The sequence below is a fragment of the Siniperca chuatsi genome, linkage group LG5 (assembly GCF_020085105.1).
Source record: "Siniperca chuatsi isolate FFG_IHB_CAS linkage group LG5, ASM2008510v1, whole genome shotgun sequence".
NCBI classification, from domain to species: domain Eukaryota; kingdom Metazoa; phylum Chordata; class Actinopteri; order Centrarchiformes; family Sinipercidae; genus Siniperca; species Siniperca chuatsi.
In genome coordinates, this window is record NC_058046.1 from 12837918 (window position 1) to 12854614 (window position 16697).

Consider the following 16697-nt stretch of genomic DNA (forward strand, 5'->3'; position numbering starts at 1 on the left):
AAGCATCTCCTTGGCAACCTCCAAAAAAGTACTGCAGGTTCCATAATGCTTTGCGCCGTGTTCCGGAAGTAAAACGCCTCCATTGGGTCAACGAAAGCGCGACGCAGTAAGTGTTCAACTTCAGCAATTGTAGGCTTTTAACTGACATCGATTGTGTTCCTGATGCAATATGTGGTATAATAAGTGTCTTTAAAATACATATACTCTTCTTGTTGGTTGGATGTTGCAGGTAGAACTTCCAGTTTTCCAAAGAAGACATAGCCATGCCGCCTGGCCCTGTTCAAATTGTTCAGCCGGAGCCCAACAACAAGGTGACGATAACGCTGCAAGTTAGCTAACGTTAGCAATGTGGCTAACATACTGCTTCTGTGTGGAAACTAATGAACACTTACAGTTTACCTTATTGCCAAATGTCTTTATGAATGTGACTTTTAGAGTACTTAACGTCTATTTTGGATAACCTCCACAAGGCGTAAATCGTGTTAGCCTGGGGGTCAGTTCACCCAAATAACGTTAACCAAAATCACAATTTGATGTTTTGAGATAGCTGCTGAGACTTTTGTCACGACTCCGATACAACGGAGCAGCAGCGGGATTTGGGTTTGTTTGCTTAAAGTATTGAAAATTGACATTTGGTAAAAGTTCTTTCCAAAAACACTGTTTTAGTTACTCCAGGATAATAAACAGATTTAACTGTAAGCAGTTATCACTACTTTTTCACCATAAGTAGACAATAGTTCCCCGTGAGGACTGTTACAGCGAAATATGTGCATTATCAGTATCACAGTAACCAGGATATATTTTTCCAGAAATGAACATTGCTGTTGGGTTTTTCCAAATGTTATTGTTGCTTTGAGTGCCACAAACTAACTACTTTTCCTCTATTGTATTGGAATGGTGGCAGAAGCATTACCATCAGCTCAAAACGTGCAAATAAAACTAAACCCATATGCGTGGCATGATACTACAAGGGGTAAGGGAGGGTATTTTGCGATTGGGGTGAACTGACATTTTAAGTAAGTTGAAGCTAATGTGTTGGTAGTGGAATAATAGATGTGATTTGAATTGTTTACAACATGGCTATGGTAAACGTCTGGATGCAGTGGATGCTTATTTAGTTTTTGAGCTTGCTTTTTTTCAATCCCATTTTAAATCTTGCATACTACAGCCTAACAAATGTAAATTTTGTCAACAGAACGATGCAGCAGTTGAAGAAACCCCAGCCACTAAACCCATCGTCGGTATCATATATCCACCTCCTGAGGTCCGAAACATAGTTGACAAGACAGCCAGCTTTGTTGCCAGGTTGGTTACTCCACATGTGTCAATTGTATAATCATTTATACAGCTGCAATCTAAACAGAATTTTATGTCCGTGATTGAACTAAGTTCTTGTCATTTCACAGGAATGGGCCTGAGTTTGAAGCAAGAATCCGTCAGAATGAGATCAACAATCCAAAGTTTAATTTCCTCAACCCTAATGACCCCTACCATGCCTACTACCGTCACAAGGTCAATGAATTTAAGGAGGGCAAAGCGCAGGAACCATCTTCAGCAGTGCCTAAGGTTATGCAGCAGGCCATGCTGCAGGCCCAACAGCTTCCTCAAAAAGTAAGACATTGGATTTCAGTCTTCTCTTACTTTTTTTTTTTTCATTTCTTATAATTCATAGTATTTGTTCATAACAACTAATATTTTCTGTTTGTCAATAGGTGCAGTCACAGGTGATTCAAGAGACAGTGGTCCCCAAAGAACCACCTCCTGAGTTTGAGTTCATTGCGGATCCTCCATCAATCTCAGCATTTGATCTGGATGTTGTCAAGCTCACTGCCCAGTTTGTTGCTCGCAATGGCCGCCAGTTTCTCACTCAGCTCATGCAGAAAGAACAGAGGAACTACCAGTTTGACTTTCTGCGGCCACAGCACAGCCTTTTCAACTACTTCACCAAACTGGTTGAGCAGTACACTAAGGTGACCTGACAAATTGTGTCTCTCTGATATTTTTATTCTTTGTTTGGGTGGTGATGCTAAACTGCGTCTTGATCTTGTTTCTCAACCTGTAGATTCTGATCCCTCCCAAAGGCCTACTGACCAAGCTGAAGAGAGAGGCTGAGAATCCAAAAGAGGTTATGGACCAGGTAATCCCCTTTAAACTGTGACTGTTTCTCAGAGTAAGCATTTATTGGCATGTTCACCATGTTAATCAGCTGTCCTACTGCACATCTATCAGATGAGGTACCGTGTTGAGTGGGCAAAGTTCCAGGAGCGTGAGAGAAAGAAGGAGGAGGAGGAAAGAGAGAAAGAACGGGTGGCATATGCCCAAATCGACTGGCATGACTTTGTAGTGGTTGAGACAGTGGATTTCCAGCCCAGCGAACAAGGTAATATAACCACAATTATTATAATCTTTAAACGTGCAAGCCCCTAAATGTAGCTAGAATAATTGATCTTTATTGGCATCTCTGTTTCCCCAGGCCACTTCCCCCCACCTACCACACCAGAGGAGCTTGGTGCTCGCATCCTAATCCAAGAGCGCTACGAGAAGTATGGCGAGAGTGAGGAGGTGGAGATGGAGGTTGAGAGTGAGGATGACGATGATGAACGGGAGGTTCGGAACGATGGCCAGCCCTCACAACCTGACCAAGACACACAAGTGCAGGACATGGATGAGGTAAGAACTGATGAAGTAATTAATCACTGTACCTTGTAGTAAACTGTCCATCCTTGACCACTTGTAGGCTGCTTTATTGGTTTGTTGCCCCCTTTTTGATGTCTTATTTTCTTTTTACATCCAACTAAATTTACAATATGTTTGCTGACCCTCTGCTTGAAAAGAAATAAAATAACTAAGTGCTGGTAACCACATATCATTCTTCCCCTCCTGCTTTCCTCAGGGATCTGATGAAGAGGATGATGGCATGAAGGCTCCACTGCCACCAGACAACCCTATGCCACCCCCACTGCCACCAACTCCAGACCAGGTTATTATTCGCAAAGACTACGATCCCAAAGGTAACATGCTTTCTTAGATGAGGGAATAACAAGTGCATAACAAGCCACTACTAAGTAGTGTGTGTTAATCTCATACTATCTTTTCCTCACAGCTTCCAAGCCTCAGCCCTCAATTGCAGCTCCAGATGAGTACCTCATCTCACCAATTACTGGTGAGAAGATTCCAGCCAGTAAGATGCAAGAGCACATGCGTATTGGTCTGCTGGATCCGCGCTGGCTGGAGCAAAGGGATCGCAGCATCAGAGAGAGGCAGACCGAAGATGAGGTCTATGCTCCTGGTTTGGATATCGAGAGCAGCTTGAAACAGCTGGCTGAGAGGCGTACCGATATCTTCGGTGTGGAAGAGACAGCCATCGGTAAGAAGATTGGTGAAGAAGAAATCCAGAAGCCAGAGGAGAAGGTGAGTACAGTTATGGGTTTATATTACACAGTTTGGGGCTAAAAGGGAGTTGAATGAAATTGAGTAAGTACAGTTTTGATCTTTAAAATGTTCCTGTTACCAGGTTACTTGGGATGGCCACTCAGGAAGCATGGCTCGTACTCAGCAGGCAGCACAGGCCAATATCACCCTGCAAGAGCAGATTGAAGCCATTCACAAGGCCAAAGGACTGGTGGGAGAGGACGATACTAAGGAGAAAATTGGTCCAAGCAAGCCCAGTGAAATTCATCACCAGCCTCCCATGCCCTCGTCCGCAGCCATGTTGCCTAAACCCAGTCCTCCAGTCACAACCATGCCTCGCCTACCCTCCTCTGTGAGTTACTTAGAAAACAGTTAATTATTAATGAAATTAATTAATTTTTAACTAATAACCCACTAATGTGTTCTTTGTAAACAGGTTGGACCTCCAGTGCGCACCACTCTCCTGTCTGCTGTACCTGTAATACCAAGACCGCCTGTGGCTCCTGTGGTGCGCCTTGCACCAGGACAAGTTTTAACATCAATGCCTCCCATGATTCCTGCTCCCCGCATCAATGTGGTCCCCATGCCGCCATCAGCACCTCACATTATGGCCCCCAGACCACCTCCCATGGTTGTTCCAGCTGGTAAGATGAAGGTTTCCAAACACCTATCGCTGACAGTCAAAATAAATATGCATTGTTAAGGAATCCTGAATACTTGGTTGTATTGTGCTAATTTGGTAACTGAACCTTTCTCACATAGGCCTCCTTATTTTATCATTTGAAATTCAAATAACTGCTTCTTCTTCCAGCATTTGTCCCTGCTCCTCCAGTACCACAACCCCCGAGCTCTGCTCCTGCACCACCATCCCACCCACCCCCACCTCATGAGGATGAGCCAGTCAACAAGAAGATGAAGACAGAGGACAACCTTATTCCAGAGGAGGAATTCCTTCGCAGAAATAAGGTTTGTTAGAGCAGTGAAATCTCATTGGTTTATTTCCAATAGTTAATGGCAGTATGAAAATACAGGATTCGAACTTTCTATTGCAGCCAAATTTATTGGCAGGTCTTTACATATACAGACTAAAAGAAGACAACAGAGTAAAGTAGGGTTATGTATATTTTCAATCATGATGGCTGAGAAATGCACAATATTATTTTTCATTGATAAGCCAGCCTCTTCAGTAATATATGTAGAGTTTGCTGTAATAAATATGGTCAAACTACTGATTGGGCCTGTAACACCTACGTTCATCCTACTCTCTTGCTGTAAATTGCTCTGTCAACTTGAGCCATGATTTCCTTCTTTCACTACAGGGTCCTGTGGCAGTTAAAGTACAGGTCCCCAACATGCAGGACAAGACCGAATGGAAGCTGAATGGCCAAGTGCTGAATTTCACTGTCCCACTCACAGATCAGGTATGCAAATGTTGGCTTATTGTTTTCCTCTTTCTAGTGACTGTATGCCAGTGCATCGAATGCTCATGGATGTGCAAATGCAATGTCTCCATAGGTGTCTGTTATTAAAGTCAAAATCCATGAAGCTACCGGCATGCCAGCAGGGAAACAGAAGTTACAGTATGAGGTAAACTTTTTTTTTTATACTTAAACTTTCTTTAACCTTTGAACCAGACTGATTGAATAATAATGTGTATTTTTTTGTTCCTTTTAGGGCATTTTCATTAAAGATTCCAACTCCCTGGCATATTATAACATGAGCAACGGTTCAGTCATCCACTTGGCACTGAAGGAGAGAGGTGGAAGAAAGAAGTGAAAAGATTTTACCTGTGGATGTTTTGTCACTCTCTCTTGTCATGTCATTTTAGTTTAATGACAATTTTCAGAATTCTATTGTGCTTTTCATACAGTTTAGTGTGAAGAGTATGTTTTTTTTTCTTCTTAAACATTAACTCTTAAGTCAGAATGCTAAATGAATTATACTGTACACTGGCTGGCAGGCATGGCTTTGCACTGTTGGTTCAATCTGGATTTGTTCATGTTGATATACAGTATTTGGTAACTTGTAAGAACATGTAGTGCCCCATAATGTTAATCCATTTAAATAAAGGAATAAAAATCTGCTTTTGTTGCTTCGTGGTGATGTGTAAGGTTAGAAACTGGTTAATAGCAATGTGATTAAATAACACAACATGGATTAATTCAGGCCACATACTCTGATGAACAGACTACCAAATGCACAAAAAGCTCAGCATTAGTGATGTGGACTATAGTTAGTCTACACTAAATTAGTGGTTTATACTTTGAGATTTGCTCTGCATCAGAGATTTAGATGGATTGCTGTGCAGGAGAGACAAAGTGCAAGTAGTGCATTTTTTTTCCAGATTTCAGGATTAACTTCCTAAGGCAGCCACTAGGGGTAACTAACATTTAAGACAGTAAAACCAACACAGGACGGCAGACTGGGTTGCTGGTGGAGGAAAAAATGTGTCCAGCGCACTCGGGATGACAGAACAACACAGCGAACCAAGACGCCGTTAGCTGAGAACATGATAAACTAGTCTGTTAACCAGCTAACGTAGTTAATGGCTAACTATGAAAAACAAGCTGATAACGCGTTAGTTTGTTGAAGGTAGGGTCAATATAGAAATAGTTTTGGATCGTGTTGGCACGAGCAGTTAAGGCTAACTTTACGTTAGCAACCCACCATTAGCTAGCCAATGTTAAATCTGAATAAGCATTCAAGTTAATCTAGCTAGCTAACGTTAACGCATAACCTATTTGATGTGGCTTGACAGTTGTAACGTTAGACAACATTTACAGAGAGAACAGTAGTTGGGAAGTTTAACAAACGTCGAGAAATCATGGCGTCGATGCCGTTTGATTCGACAGCATATGCAGAGGAGAAGTTTTGACTTTGGGCTGTCAACAAGCTCGCTGACGTTAGCTATCCTGGCTAGCCAGCTAGCTTACTTGCTACCATGGCCAAAATAGGGAACGGCCGTCAATCAGTGGACACAAGGAGTATCCGCACTATTAGCAGCAGTCACATTGACGATGAAAGCTCTTTGGGATCAGACTCAGAGATCAACGGCTTCACCAGCGACAGACAAACCGACAGATATGGATTTATTGGAGGGGTACAGCAGCATACGGAGGCATCGTAAGTTTGTTTCAACTGGAAAGTTACAGTGATTCATTGCCATTAACTTCATCTGTGTTGCCATTGTACGTTCAGCTAACTAAAATACGGGCAGTAATTACATTTTTGAATCCACTTCAGCCACGTTGAGAGCAGGGTTAGTGTAGCTGTTATTCTAGTTATGATGAAATCTCACAAGTTGTGTTAGTGTTGTCTTGGTGCGTCTGCACCGCAGAGCTCCCAACCAGCTGCGTGGCACAATGTGTTTGTATATCCAGTGTTTTTGCCTCACACAATATAGCAACTATATAAGCTAGAGGCAAGCAGATTAACGTAACATAATTCTTTTTCATTCCGTCATGCAAAACCATTTTGTCATGTAGATATTACTTACTACCGAGTTCTTTTGTGGGAAAAGCTGAAAAAGCAATTCACGTCTTGTTTGTAACGTTTTCATTTTAACTAATGTATTCATCGCCTTTGAGGCAAGTTAATGTTTTTTTCTAAGAAGGCTTTTCAATCTTCGCTCTTTACTGGGGGCCTTAAGTCTACATTACAGCACTGAAATAGTGTAAGGAGTGAGTGAAAGTCGTGCCAAGCACTGGCTGGGAGCTTCCTGTTTTCTGGAGTTTTGGCAGACTTTGAGCCACAGCCCGGGTGCCCCGTAACTAGAGGGCCTCTTTTGGCTCACACTTTTATAGGTGGTCCCAAATCCAGGGTTTAACTTAACACTATTTGGCAGTGATTGAAAGTAACTCATCATTGCTTAAGGTCTTTAGAAGCTGAAACTGGAGTATAACATTGTTGTACTGATCCCCAACATATACCCTACACCTTCTTTTTTTTTAACTGAAAGAAGGCTGTCCCAAGTTCCCAAGTAAAAAACAAACAAACTGCTATTTGAAAACGTTTGAACACTACAATTACAGGCTTGTGCTGATGAGATAATAACATAGCTTAGTAAAGCATCAGACCTCATTCATAATGTAGGTTAGATGTGCCTACGTTTTCTTTTTCTGTTGGAGAATAGTATGTGCAGGGTCTAATTTTTGTTGCCTGTGAACATTTTGAAGTTAAATTACTTTGAGGTTAAACAGGCTTTGCCATTAAATGGGCTGGATCTGAGTTAGTGTCTTTTATAGTCTCCTTAAAACAAGGTTAGTAATTGTTATTTTTGACTCATTGCAACGTTGAGCCTACCGACTGCATATGAGCGATGGCCACACACGCAGATCTGATGGCACATGCAGAAAGATGAACAGCCTTTCTGAGGATGTTTTCTTGTCGTTGTTACACCCTCCCAACATGCAAGAGCCTGCTGCTAACAACTGCCTTTTTTATGTTTATCCACTTAAGAGGTTTATTTCTCTCTTATTTTCTCTCTCTAAAAATAATAACTGATTTGATGTTGTTCGGTCTCGTTTGGTTTAATTTTGATTTAATGTGCAAAATTATGAAATGTATCGTTCCCATCATTCCTCTGTTGTGTCCCCAGAGCTCAGGATGTGCCTCCAGAGGTGCTCAGGCAAAGGGAGGTGAAGTGGCTGGACATGCTCAGCCACTGGGACAAGTGGATGATCAAGAGATTCAATAAGGTCAGCAAGTGCAACTCATTAATACAAAATGTCAAGTGGCTTGTTGATATGTCTGGTATTGTGCAAGTCACGTGGATAGGCCAGATATGAATTGGTTCCCTTTTTTCTAAAGGGTTTCTAAAGGGGATATCTCAGCTTTACCACCATTGTCTCCAGGCAGAAGTCTTTCACTCCTGAGTAGTTTTGAACACATGACCAGACAAGGCATTTTGCATTACTCAAGTATTTGATTGCACAAGGACAAGAGTTTTGTGGACACATTGTTAGCAGCTTCACTCGTCTAGCTGGTTCTGTGTGAAACACTCTTAGCAATTCAGCACAGAGCTGCAACTTGTTTCCATGAGTCAGCAGCAGGCCATGACATGACCCATCCCTTTATCGCCGCATGCACCATGTGACAAATTGACAGTCTCAGATTCAGGGTGGGGCTGTATTGGCTTCCTATGAGACAGCCATGTAATAAAGGTGCTGTGAGTATAAACTATAGCTCTACTCAAATGCAAGACAGCTTTTCAGGGTGAAAAGCACCTCATGAGAAGAAGAAACAGTGCTTATGAGCTGCAAGCCGTTTTCATTTGCCTGTTGTATGGTTAGGATCAAAGGTTTGGCAGTGAAGGTCAGGATTTCTAATCCCTTATTGTGCTCCTTTAGTTCACAATAACTTTACAGCAGACATTGTACTCTCCTTGGGGAAGTATGCCAGGAAGAATCCAGAAATGTTAATGCAGGTCAAAAAAACATCTGTGTCAGTGGCATATGGGAACACTAGGATAAAATTTGTATTTCAGTTCAGCCAATCTATTGTGTCAAGAGCGGCTTGTGACTCTGTTTGAAAGATTGTGGCTGCAGCTCTACTTGAACACTCTGCCAAGTTATGCTTCCAAGGTGATATGTAGTTGCGTAACACTGTACACAGTAACTACATACAGTTTGGGTCCATTAAGGCCACTATATTCCTCTTCCATTCAGATTCAATGCCAAGCAAAAAAGCGATTTCTTGAGAAAGCATCTCGGTAGGATTTCATAAATTATAGTGTATACATTAATGATAGTCAGTGTCCACGTATCTTTGGCCAAAACCATTTCCCTCCTAACTACTACAGTATATATGAAGTCCTACCTTACCTTAGCTGTGAGACCCCTCCTGGGAAATAAGAATTTAACCCAAAAGGGGATGTTGTATAACCTGAATTGTGTTATTGGCCAATGCATTATAGTGAAATTAAACTAAAACAAAGGCGTTTTTCACAGCAGACATTTTGACTTGTCATAGTAAAAAAAGCAAGTGTTACCAATAACATTAACAATGACTCTTTTCAAATCAAGTGTCCTAGTCCCATCATTAGCTACATTTATTATTTACAACTGTGATTTTTCAACAAGTGTATGTTTTTTGGTCAGAGTTTATTATACAATGCACTTGTCTATAAGACATTCTGCAAGAACTTTTTAGTATTTGTTGCCTACTGTGACATGCCAAAATGTCTTCTGTGAAAAAGGCGTATGGATGACAGTGAGCTGTTACTCTGTGGTTTGAACAGATAACTGCATTTCACATGTATTCAAGAAAAGGAACCAATACCATGTGTCCGGTCCAGTGTTTTTACCACTGACTGTACATAGTGTATCAGCTTGCATAATGCCTGTCTTGGCTTGGGGCAAGCCATTGTCACTCTTGTTCACTTTGTGCCTCTGCTTTATTTGGTGAACCCTTGTTCCTCTTGATGGTTCAGGTGAGGCTGCGGTGCCAGAAAGGAATCCCTCCTGCCCTCCGAGGCCGTGCATGGCTCTACCTGTCAGGGGGGAAGATGAAGAAAGAGCGGAACCAAGGAAAGTTTCAGGTCAGAGAGCGTTCTCTCTCACTTCCTCCTCACAGATTTGTTTATGCATTTAATTTTTAAATTTCATTTGAAAACATTACTGAAACTGTGGCCATGCCACCGGTGATACTTTTTTTGGTTGTGTTCCACAAAGGGCTGGAGCCAGTACACGTTTAGTTCAGTGAGTTCAAAATGTAAAATGTGTAAGAGCTAATAATACTGCTATCATTCTTACTCAGGATTGTGAAATACAAATATTTTAAAGCAAAAAGTATTGTGTTGAGTGCATTTTAGAGAATATCCACTTTCTGACTTGTTTCAATTTGAAAGGACACTGCCCTCAATGCTGTTAGTGTGTAATAAAGAGATCTCATAGTCTCCTCCATGTGTTTTGTCAGGAGCTAGATAGCCAGCCTGGGGATCCCAAATGGCTAGATGTGATTGAGAAAGACCTCCATCGACAGTTTCCTTTCCATGAGATGTTTGTGTCACGGGGAGGACACGGGTAAGCTGTCTGACATGACGTGACATTACACACTGGAGTTGATGACAAAGTCCTGTTTGACAATCAAGTTGACTGTCTAACTGTTGTCTGTATCGGTGTTATGACTCTGCGCAGGCAGCAGGACCTGTTCCGTGTTCTTAAGGCCTACACTCTGTACAGACCAGAGGAGGGATACTGCCAGGCGCAGGCTCCCATTGCTGCTGTGTTGCTTATGCACATGCCTGCTGAGGTATGTCTTCCCTCCACAACAAACACCATATAAACTGCCTTGTTGGAGTGCAAGTGTACTGTCACCATATGCTGGTAGGCTTTGTAATTCTGTGTTGGCTGTGGAGTCATTGGTTGTCTGAGCCTGTGCTAAAAGACAAAGTTTTAAAGTCTTGTTGTTATTTTTGTCTTTTAAAAGTGAAATCTACCCTAAAATAGAAAAGGCATGTGTCTGTTTTTAAGCTGAACAGCACAGAGAGAAGACTGTACAGATGATGTCATCTGGAGATAAATCCTGGAGCTGCTCCAGAGACTGAGTAATAGCTCAAATCTTAGATCAATATGACAGCAGCCATGGTGACTTATTTTGGGTGTAGATGTAGATTCCAATAAAACTCATAATACTGTCTCTAGCAAAATTCTATGAAAATTCATGGAGTAAGTCACTAATTGTGTGTCAATGGATCATTTCCAAAAAGAGTCTGATGCTATCATGAATTTGAGTCTTAATGCATTTGTAAATATCATCTTCTGATCTCTGGCAGTTATCACTTTGACATGTCAGTTTTTGAAGTAGCATGAGAAAACTAACAGAGCTCTAAAGAGGCAAGTTTATTGGGCTTGAAAAATGCCATATTATTGAATACATCAAGGGGAAAGTTCTTTGAAATCTTGTTAATTGTGCAAACAAACTGCATCATAAAAGAATATCAGCAGTCGCCAGTTAAAATGAACCAACTGGCATTTGATGAACATTAACAGAATGTAGAGGATTTAGATGCTTCCTTCAGAAGTCAACATTTCTGGTATTAACCTACCTTCAATGTGAACACACAGAAATGTCCTGTAAAATGAACGGTTCCACTTAGTTTCCTGACATCATCTGTATGTGTTTCCACAGGATGCCTTCTGGGGGCTGGTCCAAATTTGTGAGAAGTATCTTCCTGGCTACTACAGTCCTGGCCTGGTGAGAAAAACGTGCAAGCAGGCATGATGACATCACCAGGTGTTGGAAATGCAGAGAGAATATTATGTCATCTGACTTTGGTGTTACAAGAACTTAAATTCAGATGGACTAAATGGGCTTTCGCTGTGATTACAGTAAAACTGGAATGTCGTGTTGTTGCTGTAGAGTGCACAGTGTGATACAGGATTTCTAGTCTAGTCTAAGTCATTCTAACTTACTGATAAAACCAGTGGGGCGTTGTCAGACCATAATTAATCATTGGATAACTTACTTGCCCAACAACATGAGTAAACTATTTTATGTAATTCATTTTGCCTGGTGGTTACTGTACAACATTATTGTTTTTGTATTGTATACTTTTAAATGGAAACAAGACTTAGTAATGAAATGTTCGCTCATGAAAACATAGCATGGAGGTACATGACACATTCAGACTGGTTTATTTTTAATTGATGAACATCCACCTGCATATCGGGTTTCAGCCCCGACAGTACAGAGTACAATGGCTTTTGTTTTCTCTGTTAATGCTTTCCTACCTGCGCCTCTTTCAGGAAGCTATACAGTTAGATGGAGAGATCTTGTTCGCTCTGCTGCGACGTGTCTCCCCGCTAGCCTTCCGCCATCTGGAGAAACACAAGATCGACCCCATCCTCTACATGACTGAATGGTTTATGTGTGCCTTCTCCAGGACGCTGCCTTGGGCCTCTGTGCTGCGTGTCTGGGACATGTTTCTCTGTGATGGTAACAATGGCTTATAGCACCGTAGCTGCAGTGGTAACAGATGTAGACAAGCAGTACATTAGAACTTATTCACACCGATACTCAAACACCTGGCCCTTCTCCCTCTCCCAGGAGTGAAGATAATCTTCCGTGTGGGTTTGGTGCTGCTGAAGTGCATGCTGGGGACCCGGGAGAAGCTGAAGGCCTGCCAGGGCCAGTATGAAACCATGGAGCTTCTCAGGGCCATAGAGCCTCGATACATGCAGGAGGGCTTCCTCGTCCGAGAGGTAACAGCAGAGGAGCAGCAACATGGTGTAGTGACTAGGGAGACAATCTGTTAACCAGAATGCATGTGTTAAAGTTAAATTAATTGAATATATCCAAAACTGAAAGGTTTATGTCACATAAGGGCTGGGCCATGCATAATACTTAAGATATTTTCCTATTTCATCCTCCATGATATTTTTTCCTTTTGCTTATCTAAGGCTGGAAAACCACAACCCAAATTGCATTCTTCAGTTGCAGGTTTTTCATTGACTGACCTGTCACACGTTAAAGTGCATTTGTTATATATTTAGTATGCTTTTTTCAGTTGTTGGGTGGCTGTTGACTCATAAAAACAACCTAAATCTACCTGAAGGAGGCAATATAAATCATACAGTTTGTGTTGTTGTCAATTAGTTAGAAAAGAAAATTATGATTTAAATAGGCCCATCTTTGTTTACGTCTTCCTGCGCAGCCTGTCAACTAGCCAGAGACAATGTGACCTGTGGGATGTGTTTGAATGGAATCCAGGAGTTACAAATAATACATTTAGAAAAAGTGTGCTAATGATGCGTACTTCCCCTTATTTTTATGTCTCACAATGTTTTTCCTCACTTTTTCAACATGAATAGCATTATATATACGGCTGACATGTACAAAAGCATATACTTAGGTTTGCTTAAGACATGAACAGTCTTTATTGATGATAAGAATTCATATTACACTGGCATAATCCTTTAATGATGTAGTGGAGTGTTGTGTCATTCATGAACAATGGGTGTTCAGAAATACAGCTGAGGAAACGGCCATGGAGACTCTGAGAATTAAAGTAATACAGAGACCAATTGACTGGAGTGCTGGCTGGTCAGTGTCTGGTTCCTGTGCCAAGCTTTGTGTGAGTCTCTGTCCAGGCTAACAATACCACCTCTTATATGAAGGGTTGTCTTGACTGCGGGTGACCGTGCATCCATACCAGCCCTGAGGCCCTTTAGCAACAAAGTTCAAATTTTTAACACAATGGCAAAACATGGAAGGAACATACTGTATTTTCCAGCAAGGGCTGGTCTTTTCTCTACACATTTCCTTTGAAAATGATCTATATGTTAATGACTCCAACTGTGACCTGCTGACATGTCTCTGCCTGTTGCAGATTCTGGAGGTGCCAGTGACAGCTCGAGATGTGGAAAGGGAGAATCACACCCAGCTGAAGCGCTGGAAGAAGAACCACGGAGAGCTGAATTTCAAATCACCCCGAGGATGCACGGCGCTCAGCTCATCATGTTGGCTGAACCGCCGACGCACCAAGACCTGCTGCAGAACCCCACCATTGTACTCGAGATGCCTCAATCCACCCAACAGCTGAAGAAGGGCAAGGAGGGGAAGAAAAGCAAGAAGAAGAAGAGCACCATGAAGAAACCCCAGCCCATTGAGGAGATCCCTAATCCTTACTCTCTCCCCAATGACCCTCCACCCTCAGATCCACCAGCCCCACCTCCAGTCAGCAGCGAGACGCCAGACACTGTGCCAACAGACTCACCTCACCAGCAGCAAGCGCCTCCTACAGACCTTCCCCCTGCCAAAGAATCTCCTCTTCAGCGATCCACACAAAGCCTTAGCAGCACAGAGCAGGATACATACCTGTAGCTCTAACCTGTGTGTGTGTGTGTGCGTGCGTGCGTGTGTGTGTGCGCGCATGTGTGTGTGAGAAGCACCAGTACCCTTCAGCCAACAACCAGCCAGCCTTGCCAAGGTCTCTGATTGGCCAGCATCACTATTATTCTAGTGTTGGACTTTTTTGTATTCATTTATTCATTTTAGACACCATTTTGCCTATAATATTATTGGTATACACTAAAGCAGCATTGCTAAGTGTAAAACTACTTTTGATGCTTACGACATTTCTCCACGTGAAGCTGATGTTACCTCCTCTTGATGCTTGATGCTCTTATTCAGACCATAAGTCTTAGTATTCTGTTTGCAAGGGAGATACGTTACTGAGTTGTTGGGAGCAAAGACATTTCTTCAGAGCAGTGTGGTTTCAAGGTGTAAATGGGACCTAAGGAACAATGAGGTGCCACAGTTTATGCAGTTTCCTCTCAAATTCAACACTATTGAGTTCATTAGTAATACTGTGCATCAGTGGATGTAAACTCCTGATACAAACTCCATGCTTTTCAACTTCTTAAGCCATTATATTTCATTAGGGGTTTTGCTCACTAGAGGGCAGCCTCGCAGAAGTTTCAGCTGTAATTTCTGTTACATTCCCTGTTAGTAACGCTGATCACAGCAGGGATGGGATTCCTTTAAGGATTCACTAAATTTGGGAGGTATTGTTCTGAGATTGAGTTTACTTTCATTTCATGTTTTATATTCTTAATCATCTTCCTGATTCCTGAGTCAGACCACATTGTGTTCAAGTCTTTTTCTACAAGCACTATTTATTTAAAGAACAGTTAAAACATGAAATTTGTTGTTGTGCATGACCTGCTAGTGCACATATGGTCACGTTTTTTCAGCGTCAGTTGAATTGATGTGGTTTAACTCTTAAACTCCAATATTCACTGTGCCAGGCACTTCTAGCCACTTTCGAGCTGCAGTAATTCATGTTACTTTGGCAGCAGAGAGGAGAACTCTGGACATTCCTCACTATATGACACATTCCTGCCTTGTTAAAAGCTAATCGGTCTAAAAGCTGTCTCTTGCCAAATGCAAATCTGTATAATGTATGTATTTGTGCATGTGTTTCCTGTGATATTTTGGACAGTGAGCGATTGCAAATCACCTAATGGTGCTGACCGTCCTCTTGGTGTTAAATATCCAGTTGGAGCCAAGAAGATCTTGTAGTGTCTATTTTATATTTTGCTAGAATTTCCAAAGCAGATAAAGACTGCGTTGCTTTGAGATGACCTACGGCCGCTACCTGTGACCAGGCTTATTCTGTTAGTACAGTCAAGAGGGATTTTAAGATTTTTTTGGGATATTTTGTAGCATTTCTCCTTTGAAAACCTTGTTTCTCTGGGAAATATGGAGACATGCAGGGGCTGTGAGGCTTTTTTCAAAACGTATTGGACAATCTTTTTTTGTGACAGTCCAAGTCTGTTGTCTAACTTTCATCACAGTGAGAAGAGGTAAAGGGAGTCTGGACAAGAATAAGCACACGTGTAAAATGTGTTTGTGTATATAATAATATAAAAATATCTGCTAAAAATGCATGTGTTGGTCAGTTATAAAAAGCAGTGGGATTTAAAAGGATAACACGTTTTCAAGAAGCCACTTGCCTGTATACAATAGTTTCTAGTTGCTTATATTTCACAGCTCACATTTCGCTATTGTATTTTAATTTAATGCTCATTATGTAGATATGACATGTAAAATAACAATTTGTTTTGTAATGAAATCTATTTTTCAGTCTATAATGCTATATTTTATTGCGCAGTTACAGAAATTGCAGCAGGGACATTTCTAAATCATTTGAAGTGTAGAACAGTATATCTTAGATCATCATTTGTAACCCTCGAAAAAATTTTTGGGGGTAACTTTGCAAGTGAGAATGTTTGTTTTTTTACTCTAAAGACGGATTGGTATTTTACCATTCACATTAGGGTTATAAAAGAGATGTCTGACAACCATGGGGTAGTATGCATCATCGTGAGTTTAAATTTTACAAATAAATTTTTCTTTAAAGCCAAATTAAAACCTTTTTGTTGCATGTTTTATTAATTACCATAATGTAGGTAAATGTAATCGAACACATTGAGCTTCCTGCCTGTATTTCCCTCGTATGTCATATCTTGTTTTCACCACCAGATGAAGCTCCAGAGTCATCACTTTGAAATGAATCAGTGGTGGTTGCTGTGCCACCCTGGGGCAGACCTGAGGAAGGGCCAAAGGTGCCCTGAGATGTGTTCAACAGTTACATCAATTACATTTTTGCATTACATTTTCAAAGCTAAGATATAAGCAGTGACTATTAAAATCACCGTTGTAAAAACCCTATTAAATATGCCGTAAGGCCAGTGGTGGAGGAAGTATTCAGATCCTTAGTTACTACTGATGCCACACTGTAAAAATAGTCTGTTACAAGTAAAACTCCTGTACTGAAAATG

General features: G+C 41.4%; 1 protein-coding gene and 1 pseudogene across 3 annotated transcripts; both read left to right on the forward strand.

Moving 5' to 3' along the window:
* Positions 1–49: 49 nt before the first annotated feature.
* sf3a1 (splicing factor 3a, subunit 1) lies at positions 50–5494 on the forward strand. Of its 3 annotated transcripts, none has more exons than XM_044197151.1 (16): positions 50–106; positions 230–311; positions 1196–1305; positions 1407–1611; positions 1713–1970; positions 2063–2137; positions 2230–2380; positions 2474–2670; positions 2894–3011; positions 3104–3411; positions 3515–3763; positions 3848–4055; positions 4223–4377; positions 4731–4832; positions 4927–4998; positions 5086–5494. In XM_044197151.1, the coding sequence occupies exons 2-16, from the start codon at positions 264–266 to the stop codon at positions 5185–5187; spliced, it is 2358 nt and encodes a 785-aa protein (XP_044053086.1). In that variant the 5' UTR covers positions 50–106; positions 230–263; the 3' UTR covers positions 5188–5494. The 3 variants fall into 3 exon arrangements, with proteins under 3 accessions (XP_044053086.1, XP_044053088.1, XP_044053087.1); XM_044197153.1 differs by having other exon boundaries at positions 82–129; XM_044197152.1 differs by lacking the exon at positions 50–106 and having other exon boundaries at positions 136–311.
* A 304-nt stretch (positions 5495–5798) lies between these two features.
* Positions 5799–16281, forward strand: LOC122876605 (annotated as a pseudogene).
* Positions 16282–16697: the final 416 nt, after the last annotated feature.

Bases quoted from the DNA above. Each gene is read 5' to 3' on its own strand.
- sf3a1 (XM_044197151.1), top strand. From the start codon at position 264: ATGCCGCCTGGCCCTGTTCAAATTGTTCAGCCGGAGCCCAACAACAAG. The intron at 1,971-2,062 runs GTGACCTGACAA...CTCAACCTGTAG, and splicing joins TGGTTGAGCAGTACACTAAG to ATTCTGATCCCTCCCAAAGG. The intron at 2,381-2,473 runs GTAATATAACCA...CTGTTTCCCCAG, and splicing joins TTTCCAGCCCAGCGAACAAG to GCCACTTCCCCCCACCTACC.